Source organism: Carcharodon carcharias, chromosome 12 (assembly GCF_017639515.1).
Source record: "Carcharodon carcharias isolate sCarCar2 chromosome 12, sCarCar2.pri, whole genome shotgun sequence".
Classification (NCBI taxonomy): domain Eukaryota; kingdom Metazoa; phylum Chordata; class Chondrichthyes; order Lamniformes; family Lamnidae; genus Carcharodon; species Carcharodon carcharias.
Window position 1 is genome coordinate 60,250,498 of NC_054478.1, and position 15,852 is coordinate 60,266,349.

The 15,852-nt window shown below is 42.3% G+C and overlaps 1 protein-coding gene across 15 annotated transcripts in view; it reads right to left on the reverse strand.

Annotated features, from left to right (window-relative positions):
• scn1laa (sodium channel, voltage-gated, type I-like, alpha) overlaps window positions 1–14,390 on the reverse strand; it is a 190,635-nt gene extending 176,245 nt beyond the window's left edge. For all 15 annotated transcript variants that reach the window (XM_041200429.1, XM_041200421.1, XM_041200417.1 and 12 more), the window contains exons 1-2: window positions 14,127–14,390; window positions 3,740–3,858 (exon numbers count right to left, since the gene is read on the reverse strand). In XM_041200429.1, the coding sequence (XP_041056363.1) occupies window positions 3,740–3,858; window positions 14,127–14,390 (383 nt within the window). The remainder of the gene's footprint in view (window positions 1–3,739; window positions 3,859–14,126) is intronic.
• Window positions 14,391–15,852: the final 1,462 nt, after the last annotated feature.

Sequence of the window (15,852 nt, forward strand, 5' to 3'; positions counted from 1 at the left end):
TATTTGTGATACTTGTACCAGGACACCCTGATTCCTCTGTACCACAGAGTTCTCCATTTAAATAGTATACTGCTTTTTTATTCTTCCTGCCAAAAAGGGAAATTTCACATTTTCTCACCTTATACTACATCTGAAAAGTTTTTGCTCACTCACTTAAACTATCAATATCCCCTTGACCTTCATTTGACAATTTACTTTCCTAACTATCTTGGTGTCATTGGCAAATTTAGCTACCATACATTTGGTCCTTTCATTCAAGTTATTGATATAGATTGTAAATAGCTGAGGCCCAGAACTGATTCTTGTGGCACTCCATTAGTTACATCTTGCCAACCAGCAAAAAAATCTATTTATCCCTACTCTCTGCTTCCTGTTAGCTAACCAATCCCTTATCCATGCCAATATGTTACCCCTACACCATGAGTTATTACTTCGTGCAGTAAGCTTTGATGTGGCACCTTATCAAATGTGTTTTGGAAATCCAAATACACCGTGTCTACAGGTTCCCCTTTATCCACATTGCTTGTTACTTCTTCAAAGAACTCCAATAAACAGGTTAAACATGATTTTCCTTTCACAAAACCATGTTGCCTCTGCCTGATCACATTCTGCTTTTCAAGGTATTCTGCTATAACATCCTTAATAATGGATTCTAGCAATTTCCCTACGACAGATGTTAGGCTAACTGACCTATAGTTTTCTGCTTTCTGTCTCCCTCCTTTCTTGAATAAAGGCAATATGTTTGCTATTTTCCAATCCACTGGTACCCTTCCAGAATTTAAGAAATTTTGGAAGATTATATGCAAAGCTTCAACTATCTCGGTAGCCACTTCTTTTAAGACTTTGCATACCGAGCAGTACAGCAATGCTAAGACAGAGGTAGACTGGCATGATAGGAAACATAAAAGTATTCCCACATCCAATAAAGCTTCAAAAGAATAATGATCTAACCATTTGGCACTCCTAAACAAATAGGGCACTTCTGGCCAGATAGCCCCCTTGGATAACAACAATATACTATATTAAACGCTTCCAGACAATTATTCTAGTTCATCTGCTGTGATTTTGAGTGGGATGATGGTGAATGATGGAAAATTTAGTTCTTGAAGCCTCCTACTCTTTCTTTGGTCTTGCACTATCACCTCTTTGTCATTTAATTTCTCCTGCCTTTCACCCCTACACAGACCTTCTCTTTTGCTCTTCTCCCACCTTCCTTCCTTTAATTTGCTAAAAAATCTATTGCCTGTATATCTCTAACTTGTCCCAATTCTAATGTAAGGTCACCAGCCTGAAACATTGGCTCGAAGTTTCATAAGGACGGAAGGACTCTGTGCCTTAGCCTGAGCTGGATCCCCAATTCCGGATGTACCGCCCTGAACCCAGCACCCACAATTTTCGCCAAGAGCAGAGGAACTGGGGAAGGAGGTATTTCATCACAGTGGCAGCTGCCATTATAAAAGTGCAGAAGCAATTTTCATTACTGGGATTTCCAGAACATGAATTGTGGGCTTTAGACATTTGAGAAAAAGATCTAAAGCTGCCTGAATTCTTAGGAGAAGGAAGGTACCCTTTTGAAGGGGTAAGGTGTCCCTTTGGAGTGGTATGATACCCTCCAAATTTGGAGAAGTAAGGTACTCATTTGGAGAGGTCAGCTGCCATTTGTAGGAGGATATGTACCCCTTTGGGATTGCTTACAGTAGATATGAATGTATGTAAAAAATGGATAAGCTCTAAAGCTCTGTTGAACTGTCAAATTATCCAGACATTTAAATTTTTGAAAAAAACACCCAGCCTGCAGTTGAAAAAAAAGTGCTTGTTATTTCACTGTTTGTTGACATAAGCCTGTGGGTTATCATTTGACTTACAGGATTGGTGCTGCTTGACTGCTTCCACAACCTAACATCACCACAGTGGGGCAGGGCTGTAAGTTCACAATTTAATTGACAGCTCCAATTGCTTATAAAGAAATTAGCAGTCTTTGATGTGAGACTATGAATACAAATGTTTGTTTTCATAGATGATTAAGTACTTGAAGGGATTTAAATATTATAAACAAGTTTTTTAAAAATATAATGAAGTCTGGAATAGATACTTAGAACTTTATTCTATATCATCTCACCATGGCTCCTGAGGTCCATGGCGGATACTGGGTGAGTTGGCATGAAGGGTGGAAGGGCAAAAGGTGATGGATGGGTGGTGTTATGGGTTAGTATGAGTTGATACTAATTTGATATAGTGGGTGTAAAGGGACATAGGGATGGGTGGGGGTCATGAGTTAGCATGGAGGGTATAAGGGGCCATGGGGTGCGTAGAGGAGCATAGGTTGACAAGAGTTTATGAGGGACCATGGATGGGGGGGCATAAGGTGACATAAGTTGGCATAGATGTGGCATGGGGAGTGTGTGGGGAGTGACAGGGTGTAAGGAGTGGGGGCTAGAGAGCTTTTTGATTTATTGTTTTTACTATAACTGGGATGAAGTCCCAGAGCACTGAGGCAAAACTTTTAACGAGCCTGCCTCAGCTCCTGGAAGACCTAGTGGTGTTTCCGCACTGCTTCTGGGAAACCTGCACCTCCACCTGCACTCCCCAACCCCTAAAATGAAAATCTGAAGATCCGGAGTGTACTCTCGGGAGCAAAGGGTCAGCCCATTAATTCATTTTCTCTCTCCGCAGATGCTGGTCGGCCTGCTGAGAGCTTCTGTCATTTTCTGCTTTTATTTCAGATTTCCTGCTTCCGCAGGATTTTGCTTTTCTACTTCTTCATTATCCAATCTACATTTCCTTCCTTTCCCACTATACTGAAATAGTGGCAAAGGCAGGGTTCAGACCCCTGGCATGGATACTGTATTCTTTATTAGCTATGAAAACTCTGTCTTATATTCAAATTAATGATGTTGTAAATTCAGTCATACAAAAAATATTATGTACTACCCTGCACTCCACTCTGGAGCATTACTTTGGTCTTAACCACTCACAACATAATGGTGCATATGATAAGCATCTGCTTGTGCTATCCAAAGGCACCATGGGGAATGTGGTGGCAGGCCTGAGAAAGCAACAATACTAGCCCTGATATCTAGCCCCAACAAGGCACAAAGCATTGTAGCAGCCTGCCCTTGCTCTATTTTAGCCCCCAATTACTTCACTTTATAGCTTTCCATGTCTTTCAAGGCATAAAAGGCAGCTGATGGACAGATCTTAGTGATATTTTTGAGCCTTTAACTGTCCCACTAGCTCACCTGGAGCTGCAGTGGCAGTCCCACTGTGGCACCATTGATATTTCACAACTGGATAATGAGAGGCTCCGTCTTGACTGTGATAATTCCACCAACCATATTGAATGACAACTGGTACAGTTTCAGAAGTACTTTTTTTGGGAAAAGACTTCAGTGCGTTGTTATAAAATTGTGTACTTAAAAATGCTGTACAAGGAAAACGTGCAGCTACAGTACTTAGGAAGCAATAATAAAATTCAGACCGAAAAAAAATTCTTGGATCACATTTATTTCTGACGCATTTGAGATTCCTTTTGGCTAAGAACCTAAAAAGACAGCTAAGTCTAAATAACTGGAATTACTGGATTATTAAGAACCATACACAATTTGGTCCATTTTGTCCGCTACTTGACCAGGTGTGGATCATAACAGTTTTGACCTATTGCACGTGGAATGTGAAACGAGATTCAGTAGTTTAATGTAAGATGTTCATATATATTAAAGATATACCACATAAAGGATATGAATGTACCAAAATCTTAGTAGCTAATTTCCTTAAAGGATTGAAAGGACTTAAAATGTACAAGGCAGGTGTGGCACTAAATCGGAAGATTGCCTTCCCTCTGTTCAATACTATAAAGGTCTGTAAACAAAAAAAAATAATGATTATAACAGTGAAGTGTAGGCATTGAAACATATTTTGCATTTTACAAGTTTCTTGAACAAACTCATTCAACAGTATCCTGCATTCAATATCAGTAGTCCTCTTTAAAAAAAACACTGACTAGTTCAGGAAAATCTTGAATATAAATATTTCAGGATCACAGATTTAAAAATCTTGTTCAGAAATTTATTTTAATTTTAGGCTGAATAAAGCAGAACGGTTACCATAGAAAGTATCTTTTACATACATAACATTCAGAATGCAAATGTTATGTTAAAATCAAATTCTAGCAGCATTCATCTACATGCTCTCTATGCAAAACAATTATTTTATCTCCCCTACAGAAAAACCTGCAGAAAATAACTTCCAATTACACCCAAGTTTTCAAACCATTTTATGTCATGAAGATGTGCTTTATGCCCAAAAATAACTTTTAATCCATTGACTGTAAATCTGAATTGCACTTTTAAAAACAGACTTCTTAAAAACACAGAGACTAAAGTGACTTTGAACTCACAGTCCAAGATGGCTAACACCAATTTGCATTACTGAAAGCTCCAAATTCCAATTCATTGGAGTGGAGTCAGTCTGTCTGCAAAACCCATCAAAGACAATGATTTCAGGGGAGTGTGAAGGACTCATATATCTCCGAACTCATTAGCAAGGCAGCTATGGCAATCACCTGGGGTATTTAACTTTTGGAGACAGGTCATTAAGATAAATCGCTTAGACAATGGGACCCTGGCTAGGTCAGCTTCCAGACATAAGCTAATCAAGTCATCTTTTAAATATATGGACAATATCTTTCTTTGAATCCCCCTGGCATTTGGAGAAGGAAGGTAACGTGACAAGCTAACCCATTGTATGATTTAAGCACATTTTCTCAGCAATACTGAGGACAAGTAGCTTAGGGAGAAGATTTAAGTGAGATTTAAGATTTTAAGATTTTAAGATTTAACTGCATCCTTTTTTCCCTCCAACTCACCTGGTAAGCTTTGAGCCCTGTTTGCAGACTCTGATCATCCAGGGACACTGCTACAGACAGAGATTTCTTGAAAGAAATCAATGCAGCACCATTTCCTGAAGAACAACAACTGGATCGTCTTTAAATTGGAAGCATTGAGACCATCGAATTCAGCCTGAAGCCACGTGTGTCACCAAGCTGCAGAATGTATACTCTTTTACTTTTTTATGTACTCAAATTTGGCCAATTTATTCTTCCCTACTCTGTAATCTGCACTTGTGTGTGAGCTTTGAGTACATGTGTGTGTATTTTATTATTTAACTTAGATCAGTTTAAGTATAATAAAGCTAACCTCTTTCTTTATTAAACTCAAGAAAATATGTCCCATTGGTTCTTTTATAGGCATAGTGTGTAAACAGTTAAGTACTCACTGAATTGGCCAGTATATCCTTTACAAACAACAAAAAAACCTCTCTGTGATCAAACAAGGAGAGGAAAAATAGGGAAGCTATTCAACCCCTCCTCATCTGGTCATAGCAGAAATTTGAGGGCTGTGTCCATTATCAACCCACTGACAAACAAGGTTTTAGAAGCAGGGAGCCAAATTGATCCCTAGAAGTAACTTAAAAACTTCAATAGAGGATTTTTTGTGGTCTGCAGTGCTAGAGCACTGAAAAGGTCTGTATTCAAAGCTAGTACCTTCCTAGAACAGAGTGAGGTAACTTGTGACAGTTTACAAGCCTACCTATTAAAGTGTTAAGGAGTATAGCGAGGTGTTTAGAGACAGATATCTGTCCAGTAGCTAGGAAATCTGAAATCCTAACGTCTTTGGCCAACCATTCTGAAATTCAACTTGAAGAACCAGAGACAAGCGTAGAATCTGAAACAGACTGGCTAGAATTACAAGGATACAGCTGGAACAGTGGAGGCTAGAGGCAGAATTCCAAGAAGGAGTAAGAGAAGAAAGAGAGAGAGGAGAGAAAACAGAAGAAAGGGAGAGACAGTAATGGGGAGAGGAAAGGGAGGGACAAGAGAGAAGGGAAAGGAGAAAAGAGAATTCTAAAAGAAGGAAGGGATAAAGATCAAGTTTACCAGAGAAAGAAACAAGAAATGGACTGAAGGCAGTTTGAACTGAATCGGGAAAGACCTACTGTGCCCAGTGGAAGTACCGCCAGCAGAGGAACTGCCTCTAGCTCAGGGCTCAGTGCTGAGCTCTTAAAGGCTTCCCAGTTGCTACAGAAGTTTGATGAGGGAGATATGGAAGCATTTTTCATCCCATTCGAAAAGCTTGCCAGGCAGCTGAAGTGGCCACAGAGGGCTGGACCCTACTACTGCAAAGCAAATTAACAGGAAAGGCCCATGGCGATTTTTCCCTATGGTCCGACGAGCATTCGCCAATTTGAGATGGCCAAAAGTGCTATCCTGGGTGCATACGGTGTGTACTGGAAGCATATTGTGAAAAACCTGCTTCCTCATTCCATAAAAATCAATGTGGTGGAACAAAAAGTTTTAAGAGCCAGACAGGCAGCAACTCTGGTTGATGGTTATGAGCTTGTCCACCATCCCTTGCCCAAGGGAAACCCTTCCTTACTCACCATCAAAAACCTGAAAAGGATAGAAGGTGAGAGGGTGATAGAGGGGTGAACAGCAGTGGGCGAGAAGGAAAAGCTGGAAACATAGGGAGTCCTCCACAGGTCAAAAAAGAAGGTGCTGAGATGAGGAGTGAAGCCCAAAAGTCTATGTGCTTCCACTGCAACAAGGCAGGTCACCTTCGAGCTGACTGCTGGAAACTACAGGGAAAATCTGATCTGGTGGAGTACACTAGAGCATTGCAGTAAAAAGGGCCCTGACGGAAAGAAAGCAGACAAGGCTGTGGCCCTGAATGAGGCAGTATGTTCCTGTAGACATACCACTGTGAGCGCGGGAGAGTTTAATAAAATCCCTAAGAGTTACCAGGATTTTGTGTCTAAAGAAAAAGTGACCCCCATGCCCCTTGAGTGAGACATTGGGCAGAATTTAGCCCTTGGCTGGCGGGCGGGCCCCACCGACTTGGTGGTGGGCAGGCAGCCGAACCTCACCGCTAAAACGGGGCCAGCCGCCATTTTGAGTGGGCGGGCCAATTAAGGCCCGCCCAGCAGCCTGCCCAACAGGAAGCGCTATGCGCTTCCTGTTCTGGGGGTGGAGGGAATCCCCAACTGTCAAAGTGCGATCTTTTGCGCATGTGCGCGAAAGAGCACACTGCTCCCTGAGGCAAAGTCCTGTCTCAGGGAGTTTAGTGAAAGGGAAGTAAAGTCAAAAAATAGAGACATTTTAAAATTATTAACATGTCCCCCTCATGTGACAATGTCGCACGAGATGGGACATGTTGATAACAAACTCATAAAATTTATTAAATTTTTACAAAACGGTAATGAAACTTCATCCCGCCAATGGATGAAGTTTCATTAATAATCTACAGGCCGCTGGGGCTCCTGGCCTGCCCGGCAGCCTTAAGGTTGGCCGGGCAGGGCATTTTACTATCTTAATGAGCCTGTCAATGGTCTTAATTGGCCATTGACAGGTTGGCCGGCGGACAGCTGATTTCGCTGTCCGCCCACCTTCCTTAAGATTTAAATGGCCCGGGATGATGCTGAGGATTCCTCCCAACACCATCCCGCCTCATTTTCCCCTCAGCGAGCGGGCCCCGCCCCTAAATCACCGAGGGGAAAATCCTGACCATAGTCATACTTAGGGATACAGGGGCCACCAAATCCCTTCTGCTAAGGAAAGGCATGACCTTTTTGCGAAAGAGTGCGATGAATTCCAAAGTAGTTTTAAAGAGTATCGGGTGGTGTCGGGGGATGGAGTCGGGTAGTGCTACACGTCCATACCTTTATATCAGGTGTACCTGGAGTGTGACCTTGCTTCAGGGCCGGTAACTGTGGGAATTGTCCCTGGTTCCCTAGTTTACCTGTGGACAGGGTCAATAATGACCTGGTGGGGGCGAAGGTGGTGGCTTCCCCTGTTGTCTTAGAGAGGCTGAATGAGGTCAGAGAGACAGAGCAGTTACAAGAGAAGGTCCCAGGCATTTTCCCTGACTGTGTGGTGACCTGGCCCATGGCCAAACAAGTTCCATCAGAGAAGGCCAATTTGGCACTACAGATGGATGACCCCAACATCAAGTTTTCTAAAACCCTCTTTGGAAATTTATATGGGCCAAAGGAAGTGTTAAACAGGTCTTCCTTGATCAAGGCTCAGCAAGCCAACCTAGTGCTAAAAAAGTTACAAACTGCCCAAACTGAAGCTGAAACAGAGGGAGTTCTGGAGTGCTACCATTTTAAAAATGAGGTGCTAATGAGGAAGTGGAAGCCCCCTCACAGACCTGCGGATGAAGGGTGGACAGTGATCCACCAGGTGGTGGTGCCACTGAGGTATCATAGGGAAATATTGAGGGTAGCCCACAAAGTTCCAATGGCTGGACATGTCAGCATCTGAAAAACCAAAGCCTGCATAAGCCAGCATTTTTACTGGTCACACCTCCACAAGGATGTGCTGGGGTTCTGTAAAAACTTGCCATATGTGCCAGGTTGTGGGGAAGCCCCCGCCTGCAATAAAACCTGCACCCCCTAATTCCCATACTGGCTCTCTGGGGAACCCCTCAGCAGTTGGTGGATTGCGTGGAGCCTCTGCCAAAAACAAGAGGGGGCTACCAGTTTTTCTCACCATTATGGGTGTGGCCATCTGATTTCTAGAAGCCATTCCTCTAAGAACTATCTTTGTCAAGGTAGTAGTGGGGAGAGTAATCCAATTCTTTACTCTATATGGGCCGCCTACTGAGATCCAGTCAGATCAGGGCACAAATTTTATGTCAAGTATTTTGAAAAGGCCGTTGGTTATCTGGGCAAAACCCAGCTAAAGTCCTTCGCCTATCACCCACAGTCGTAAGGGGCTTTAGAATGGTACCAGCAGGCCCTAAAGACAATTATCAGAACATACCGCCATGAGAATCCACCGTGGCTGGCACAAAGTGCTGGGATTTCTCCTATTTGCCATCAGGGATTCATCCAATGAGTCAACCCGCTTCAGCCCTTTTGAATTAGTTTATAGACACAAGGTGAGTGGTCCTCTTAAACTAATCAAGGAGAGGATTTTAGAGCAAAGGAAAGAATCCTCCACGTTAGACCACATATCCGTGTTCTCGGAGTGGCCCATGAGAGCCTATGCTGTGGTTCAGCAACACCTTAAAACCCCCGGACAGCTATGAAAAGGCCAGAACATCTCAGTCAGGAGACCATGGGCAACAATTTCCCCCCATCAGGGGGGGTGTTGTGTGGGAACAGGTGCAGGTTCCTGATCAGCACCCAGCATGACATCTGCTGTGAAACGCTGTGTGCTCCCTGTGCGGGCGAGAAGGGATTACCTGAGCTGGGAGCGCGCTTTTTCACACATGCGCATGAAAGAGTGCACAGATCTCCTTGAGGCAAAGTGCCGCCTCAGGGAGTTCAGTTGAAGTGATAAAAAATTTTTAATGATTAGAAAAAATTTTCCTGACATGTCCCCTCATGTGACACAGTTACTTATATTTAAAAATATTCCAAAAATTTTAAATCCCTCATGAAACCTCATCCCACCCGTGGATGAAGTTTCATGCTTTTTCAGAAGGCCGCCTGGACTCTTCGCCTGCTGTTAATTTTAAGGTCCATTAATCATTTCAATTACTTTTTTAATGGCCTTAATAGACCATTGACAGGTCGGCAGGTGCGCAGATGAGCCAACTCAGCTGTGCAGCCGCCAAACTGAAAATCTAAATGACGCGGGGAGACGTCAGGATGCATGCCTGATGTCACCCCACATCATTTTTATGTGTCGGTGAGTGGGCCCCACTCCCACTCGCCAACTGGAAAAAGCTGCCCCATGTGTTAGTACTGCTACCATTACAGGGTGAACCACTAAAAACCTGGTTCAGAGGCCCATACAGAGTGAAAAAGAGGACTGGTGAGGTGAATTACTTTATTGACACACCAGCCTGTAGGAAAAAGCAAAGGCTGTTTCATGTCAAAGCAGTATCAAAGCTGGGAAGAGGACAAACAAGCACAGATTTGTCAGGCAGTCAGGGCAGAAAAGGGCAAAAGGGACCGTGAAGACAAGTGTAATGTACCTAGATGACCTGCTAGTATATAGTGACATCCGGAGGGATCACCTAAACCAGTTAGAAGTCCCCTTCCAAAAGTTAGTCAAATGATTTAATGAGGAGGCTAAAGCTCAGGTAATCTATCTAGGACATATTCTGGGTCAAGGATGGGTGTTACCCAGAGCAGAAAGGTGCAGGCATTGATGGATTTCCCCGTCCCCACGCCAAAATGGAAAATAATGTATTCTTTGAGGACATGTATGTTCTACCGCAAGTTCGTCCCAAAATTCAGTACTACAGCTGCCCCACTGACAGACTTGTTACAGAAAAAAGTGAAGGAAATGTGGTCAAGGGGGTGCCAAACAGTTTCCAAGAGGCTGAATCTTAACCAATGAACCGGAGCTGGCAGCTTCAAACTTTAAAAAGCTACTTATACTGGCAATTAATGCTAGTGACCGGGGGTAGTGGATGTCCTGCTCCAAGATAATGGATCAGGCATTGAGGGACCAGTTGGATATTTCTTTAAAAAGTTAAACAGACACCAAAAGAGGTACTCCACTGTGGAGAACAAAACTCTGGGACTATTTCTGGCTGTCAAACACTTTGAAGTATATATCCGAAATGGATATAGAGAGGCCTTAGTTTACACAGATCACAACCCTTTGATATTTGTGGAGAAATTCAAAATCCAGGATGCAAGGCTGTTTCAACCTTACCGTATACAAATTTCTCACATTACAGGGAAAAACAATGTGATAACTGATGCTTTATCTGGATCTTAACTCAGCACAGAACTCATTGGAAAAATGTAGACAGAGCATAGCTAAAACAGTGCACGGTTAAAATGTGAGTGTTTCAGGATGAATGTGTGTGTTTGTTTTTTTTAGTTACAACTTTATCATGAAAAATTCCTATCATCAGATATCATTTGACATGGCGTCAAGATGTCATGGAGATATGCTTTACGCTCAAATAATGATTTTTTAATCCACTGGCTGGAAACCTGAATTGAACTTTTAAAAATAGACTTTTTAAAAACACTGACACGAAAGTGACTTGAACTCACAGTCCAAGATGGCTAACAGAAACTTGCATTAATATATGTTCAATACTCCAATTCATTGAAGTCGAGCCGGTCTGTCTGCAAAACCCATCAAAGGCAATGACTCCAGGGGAGTGTGAAGGCCCTCAGAGCTCCCGTCTCATTTGCAAGACATCTATGGCAATCACCTGAAATATTTAACTGTTGGAGACAGGTCATTAACACTAATCGCTTGGACAATGGAACCCTGACTAGATCAGCTTCCAGGCATGAGCTAACCAAGTCACCTTTGGAACACATGGACAATGTCTTTTTTTGAATCCCCTCTGGCAGTTGGCGAAAGGAGGTCACATGACAAGCCAACTCTTTGCATATTTTAAGCACATGTTTTCTCAGCAGAACTGAGGATAAGCAGCTTAGGGAGATCTAAGTAGGGTCCCTCCTGTCTCCTTTCTTTTTCCCTCCAACCCACCTGGTAAGCTTCAAGCCATGTTTGCTGACTGTGAGCATTCATGGATACCCTGCCATAGACAGAGAACTCTTTAAAAAATCCAACCCAGCACCACTGTCTCCCAAAGAACAACCAGCTCAGTCATCTACATCTTTAAATCTGAAGCATCGAGACATTTGAATTCAGCCTAAAGGCAGCTGTGTCACCGAGCTACGGACTGTATACTCTTTTACTTCTTTTATGTGGTATAATTTGGCCAACATATTCTTCCCCACTCTGTACTCGATCATTGTGTGTGTGTGAACTTTGACTGTGTGTGTCTGAGAAAGTCGGTGTATTTTATTATGTTACTTAGATCTGTTTAAGTATAATAAAGCTAACCTCTTTATTTGTTAAACTTCGTTCTTTGTTTTTTGTCCTATTGGTCATTTTATGATTACAGTGCATAAATAGTTAAGTGCTCATTGAAGTGGCAAGTATAACCTTTCAAACACAAAAAAACTTTGCAGTCAAATGAGGAGAGCACAAAGAGGAGGAGCGATTCAAACTCCTCCTTACCTGAACATAACAGTTATGTTCAATACCTGGCTGACATATTTCACCAATTTACGATTGATTAAGAACATAAGAAATAGGAGCAGCTGTAGGCCATACAGCCCATCTGTGTGCTCCATCATTCAGTACAATCATGACAAACTTCTGCATCAACTGAACTCGCTCCCGCTGTTTCTGTAGCCCTTGATTCCCTGAGTGGCCAAGCACCTGTTGGTCTCTAACTTAAATATGCCCATCAGTTGGGCATTCATAGCCCTTTGGAAGAGAGAATTTCAAAGATAGCCAACCATTTTGAGTGAAGAAATCTTTCTTCATTTCTGTGCAAGATGGTCAACCCCCTATCCTGAGACTACAACTTCTAATCTAAACTCCCCAGTCAGGGGAAACAGCCTCTCGGCATTTATCCTGTCAAGCCCTGTAAGAAAGTTACACATTACAATAAGATATACACACTGCAATGAAATCTCATTCTTTTAAAATCTGGACAATATGCACACATTCTACTCAATCTCGTCAATTGAGAACCTTCTTCCCAGAAATCAATCTAGTGAGCCTTCATTGCACTCCTTCTCAGGTCAGTGTATCCTGCCTTATGTAAGGATACCAAAATTGTATGCAGTACTGCAGGTGAGGTCTCACCAAAACCCTTACTCTTATAGTCCAACCCTCTTAGAACAAAGGCTAACCTACTGCTTGCTTTACTAATTACTTGTGGTAACTGCATGTTGACTTTCTGTGATTTGTGTACAAGACACCAAAATACCAACACATACTAGTCTCCCACCTTTAAAAAAAATTCTATTTTTTCCATTCTTCCTATCAAAATGGACAATTTCCCAGCTCCCCACATTATACTTCATCTGAAAATTCCTTGCCCAACTATTTTACCAGGCCATATCCCTTTGCCATCTCTTTGTACCCACCTCACACCTTATCTTCTCATTAGTTTTGTATCATCAGCAGACTTGGATTATTACACTTCATTCCCACATCTAAGTTATCAATCCCACATTCTTTGTAGAAAACAAACTTAAAACCTTGGCTGGGATTTTTCATTCCTGCCTGTGATGGGTAACATTGTGGGCGAGGCCAGGAAATCCCAGCTCTTATGTATAGACAGATGGATAGATGGGTGTATGGTGGTTGGATGAATTGCTGTAAAATCATAAATACATAAAGTGTCCCTTTCTTAACAGGAGATCCCAGAATGCTTCATGGATGGGGATGTCATGATGACTGAGGAAGTGGAAAAGGTTAAGCGAGGAAGCTGAAAGCCCAATCAATGAGATTTTTGAGAGACTGTTGAAGGAATGCTGAAGTAGAAACCAGAGAAATTATGGGAGGGTTTCAAAGAGCAAATCATTGGTGGAAAATAGCAATAGTGAATTGACAGTCCATTTTTCAACTCCCCAGTTTTCATTTCCATTGAAAGACAGAGTAATAGAAACACAAGGCAGGTTAAAAAAGACAGGAACACCAAGGAAAAGAGGGAGAGTGACTTAGAAAGAGAAAACAGAGGAAACAGAACAACAATAAGAAAGTATCAAAGAGCAGGCTTAAGAACAATCAAGACAGTTTAAATATTGCAGGAGAAGGTAGTTATCGAAATATGTGGATGAACAGGGCTCATACGGAAGCTCTTCCATTGGACACCCAAACCTTTCAATGTCACAATGAATTCCAAGCACATCAAAAGCACTAGCCACAGGGGTGAAATCTTAAAAAAACCATTGTTTACTACATAGAAAGTAAATGATGCTCCACAAGCACCAATAGTAGAACAAACTCAACTTCAGGCTTACCTGCCTGGCAAGATCAAATCTTCAACAGAAAACTGTAAGAACTCAATGAGGGACAAAATAGTAAGATCACTTCATCACAGTTAACACTTACAAAGCATGAAGCTGCATAATCCAATTTCCCACATGCAATGACTTGGAAGATTCACTAACAAGCATAGCTAGTTGTAAGTAATTTTACATAAACAAAAAGTAACAATTGATAATATAGCGACTATCATAAAAAGACAAATCAAGGTAAAAAAGTCAAAATGGCACAACTCTTAGTATTATTACAAAAATGAATCCAGAATATCATTCATCTGAGTATCTGATCAAACACTCACTTTTTTTGTGCTGTAAAATGGGTCCAGGTCTTCCATTGGCTCAGAAACCATCCCTGGAGGTATGTCACCATAAATAAATGGTAGTGATTTACCGGCTTCCAAGTCACGATTTGGCTTTGGGCCATTTTCATCATCATCCACATGACGTTCCTTGGGTCTCTTGGTTTTTTCTTCTGCAATGCGTCTCTCAATAGCTGCAAGAGATTCTCGGGTAAAAAGGCGGAGGCTGTCTGGTCCTGGCGGTGCAAGCAGTGGCTGCGCCATCTTTTCATCGTGCACCTTGGAGATTAACCTCTAGCCTCTTGCGTAAGAAGGAGCTAGATTAAAATAAATATAAAAATATATATTATTTTAAAATGCATTTCAGTTAATTCTATTTCCAAAATGCCTAGCATTACACAGAATAAAGTAATGTCCTTGGAATAAATTTGGAAAAGTAATATTTCAGGAAATAATTCTCTCAGACAATAAAAGTTCATTGCTTTTAATTAAGACTTGCTTCTCACTTGTACTTCAATTTTCAATGTTAAAGTTTGATGCCAAAATACTTCTGCTGATTAGAATAAATTAAGATAATTTTTCTGTTACTTTCATTGCCATCTACGTTGTCAAGAATTCCCACCAGCATATGTCCAGAGACAATGGCTCGAACTTTTCTAAAATGGCTGAGATCCTGCCTTCAGGGCTGACAGCCAGGGGTGGACGGAGGTGGGGGGCGGAGGGGGGGGTGGTTTTGGTGGTGGTAACAATGCTTAGGCAGATGACAGGATCCAGAGAGGCATTTACCTGGCAGTGGCCAGTTAACTGGTTGTTGCCTGGGCTGCCATTCTTAATAAGGATGGTGGCCCACCCCCAAGAGCTGCCAGCATAATCAGGGCAGTGCCATCACCGACCATGGTTGTTGCTGAGGGCTAAGGTTGCAGCTGGAGGAAAGGACGCTCAAAAGTTGAGGTGCCATTGAAAATAAATATGCAAGGAAGATGGTTGTGGTTGTTGGAGGTCAATCATCTCAGCTCCCGCTCCAGGATATCAGTGCAGGAGTTCCTCAGGGAAGGGTCATAGGCACAACCATCTTCAGCTGCTTCATCAATGGCCTTCCTTCCTTCATTTGGTCAGAATTGGGGATGTTCGCTGATGACTATACAATGTTCAGCACCATTCGCAACTCCTCAGATACTGAAGCAGTCCACGTCCAAATGCAGGAAGACCTGGACAATATCCAGGCTTGGGCTTATAAGTGGCAAATAACATTTGCACCACAAAAGTGCCAGTCAATGACCATCTCTTACAAGACACAATCTAATGATCACCACTTCACGTTCAATGGCATTACCATCACTGAATCCCCCATTGTCAACATCCTGTGGGTCACCATTGGCCAGAAACTGAACTGGACTAGCCATATAAATACTGTCACTACAAGAGCAGGTCAGAGACTAGGAATCGTGTGACAAGTAACTCACCTCCTGACATCCCAAAGCCTGTCCATCATTGACAAGGCACAAGTCAGTGTGTGATGGAATACTCTCTATTTGCCTGGATGAGTGCAGCTCCAACAACACTCAAGAAGCTTGACAACATCCAGGACAAAGCAGCCTACTTGATTGGAACCTGTTCCACAAACATGAGAAAAAACTTTTTCACACAACGAGTAGTTAGGGTTTGGAATGCACTGCCTGGAAGTGTGGTGGAGGCAGGTTCAATTGAGGCATTCAAGAGGGCATTT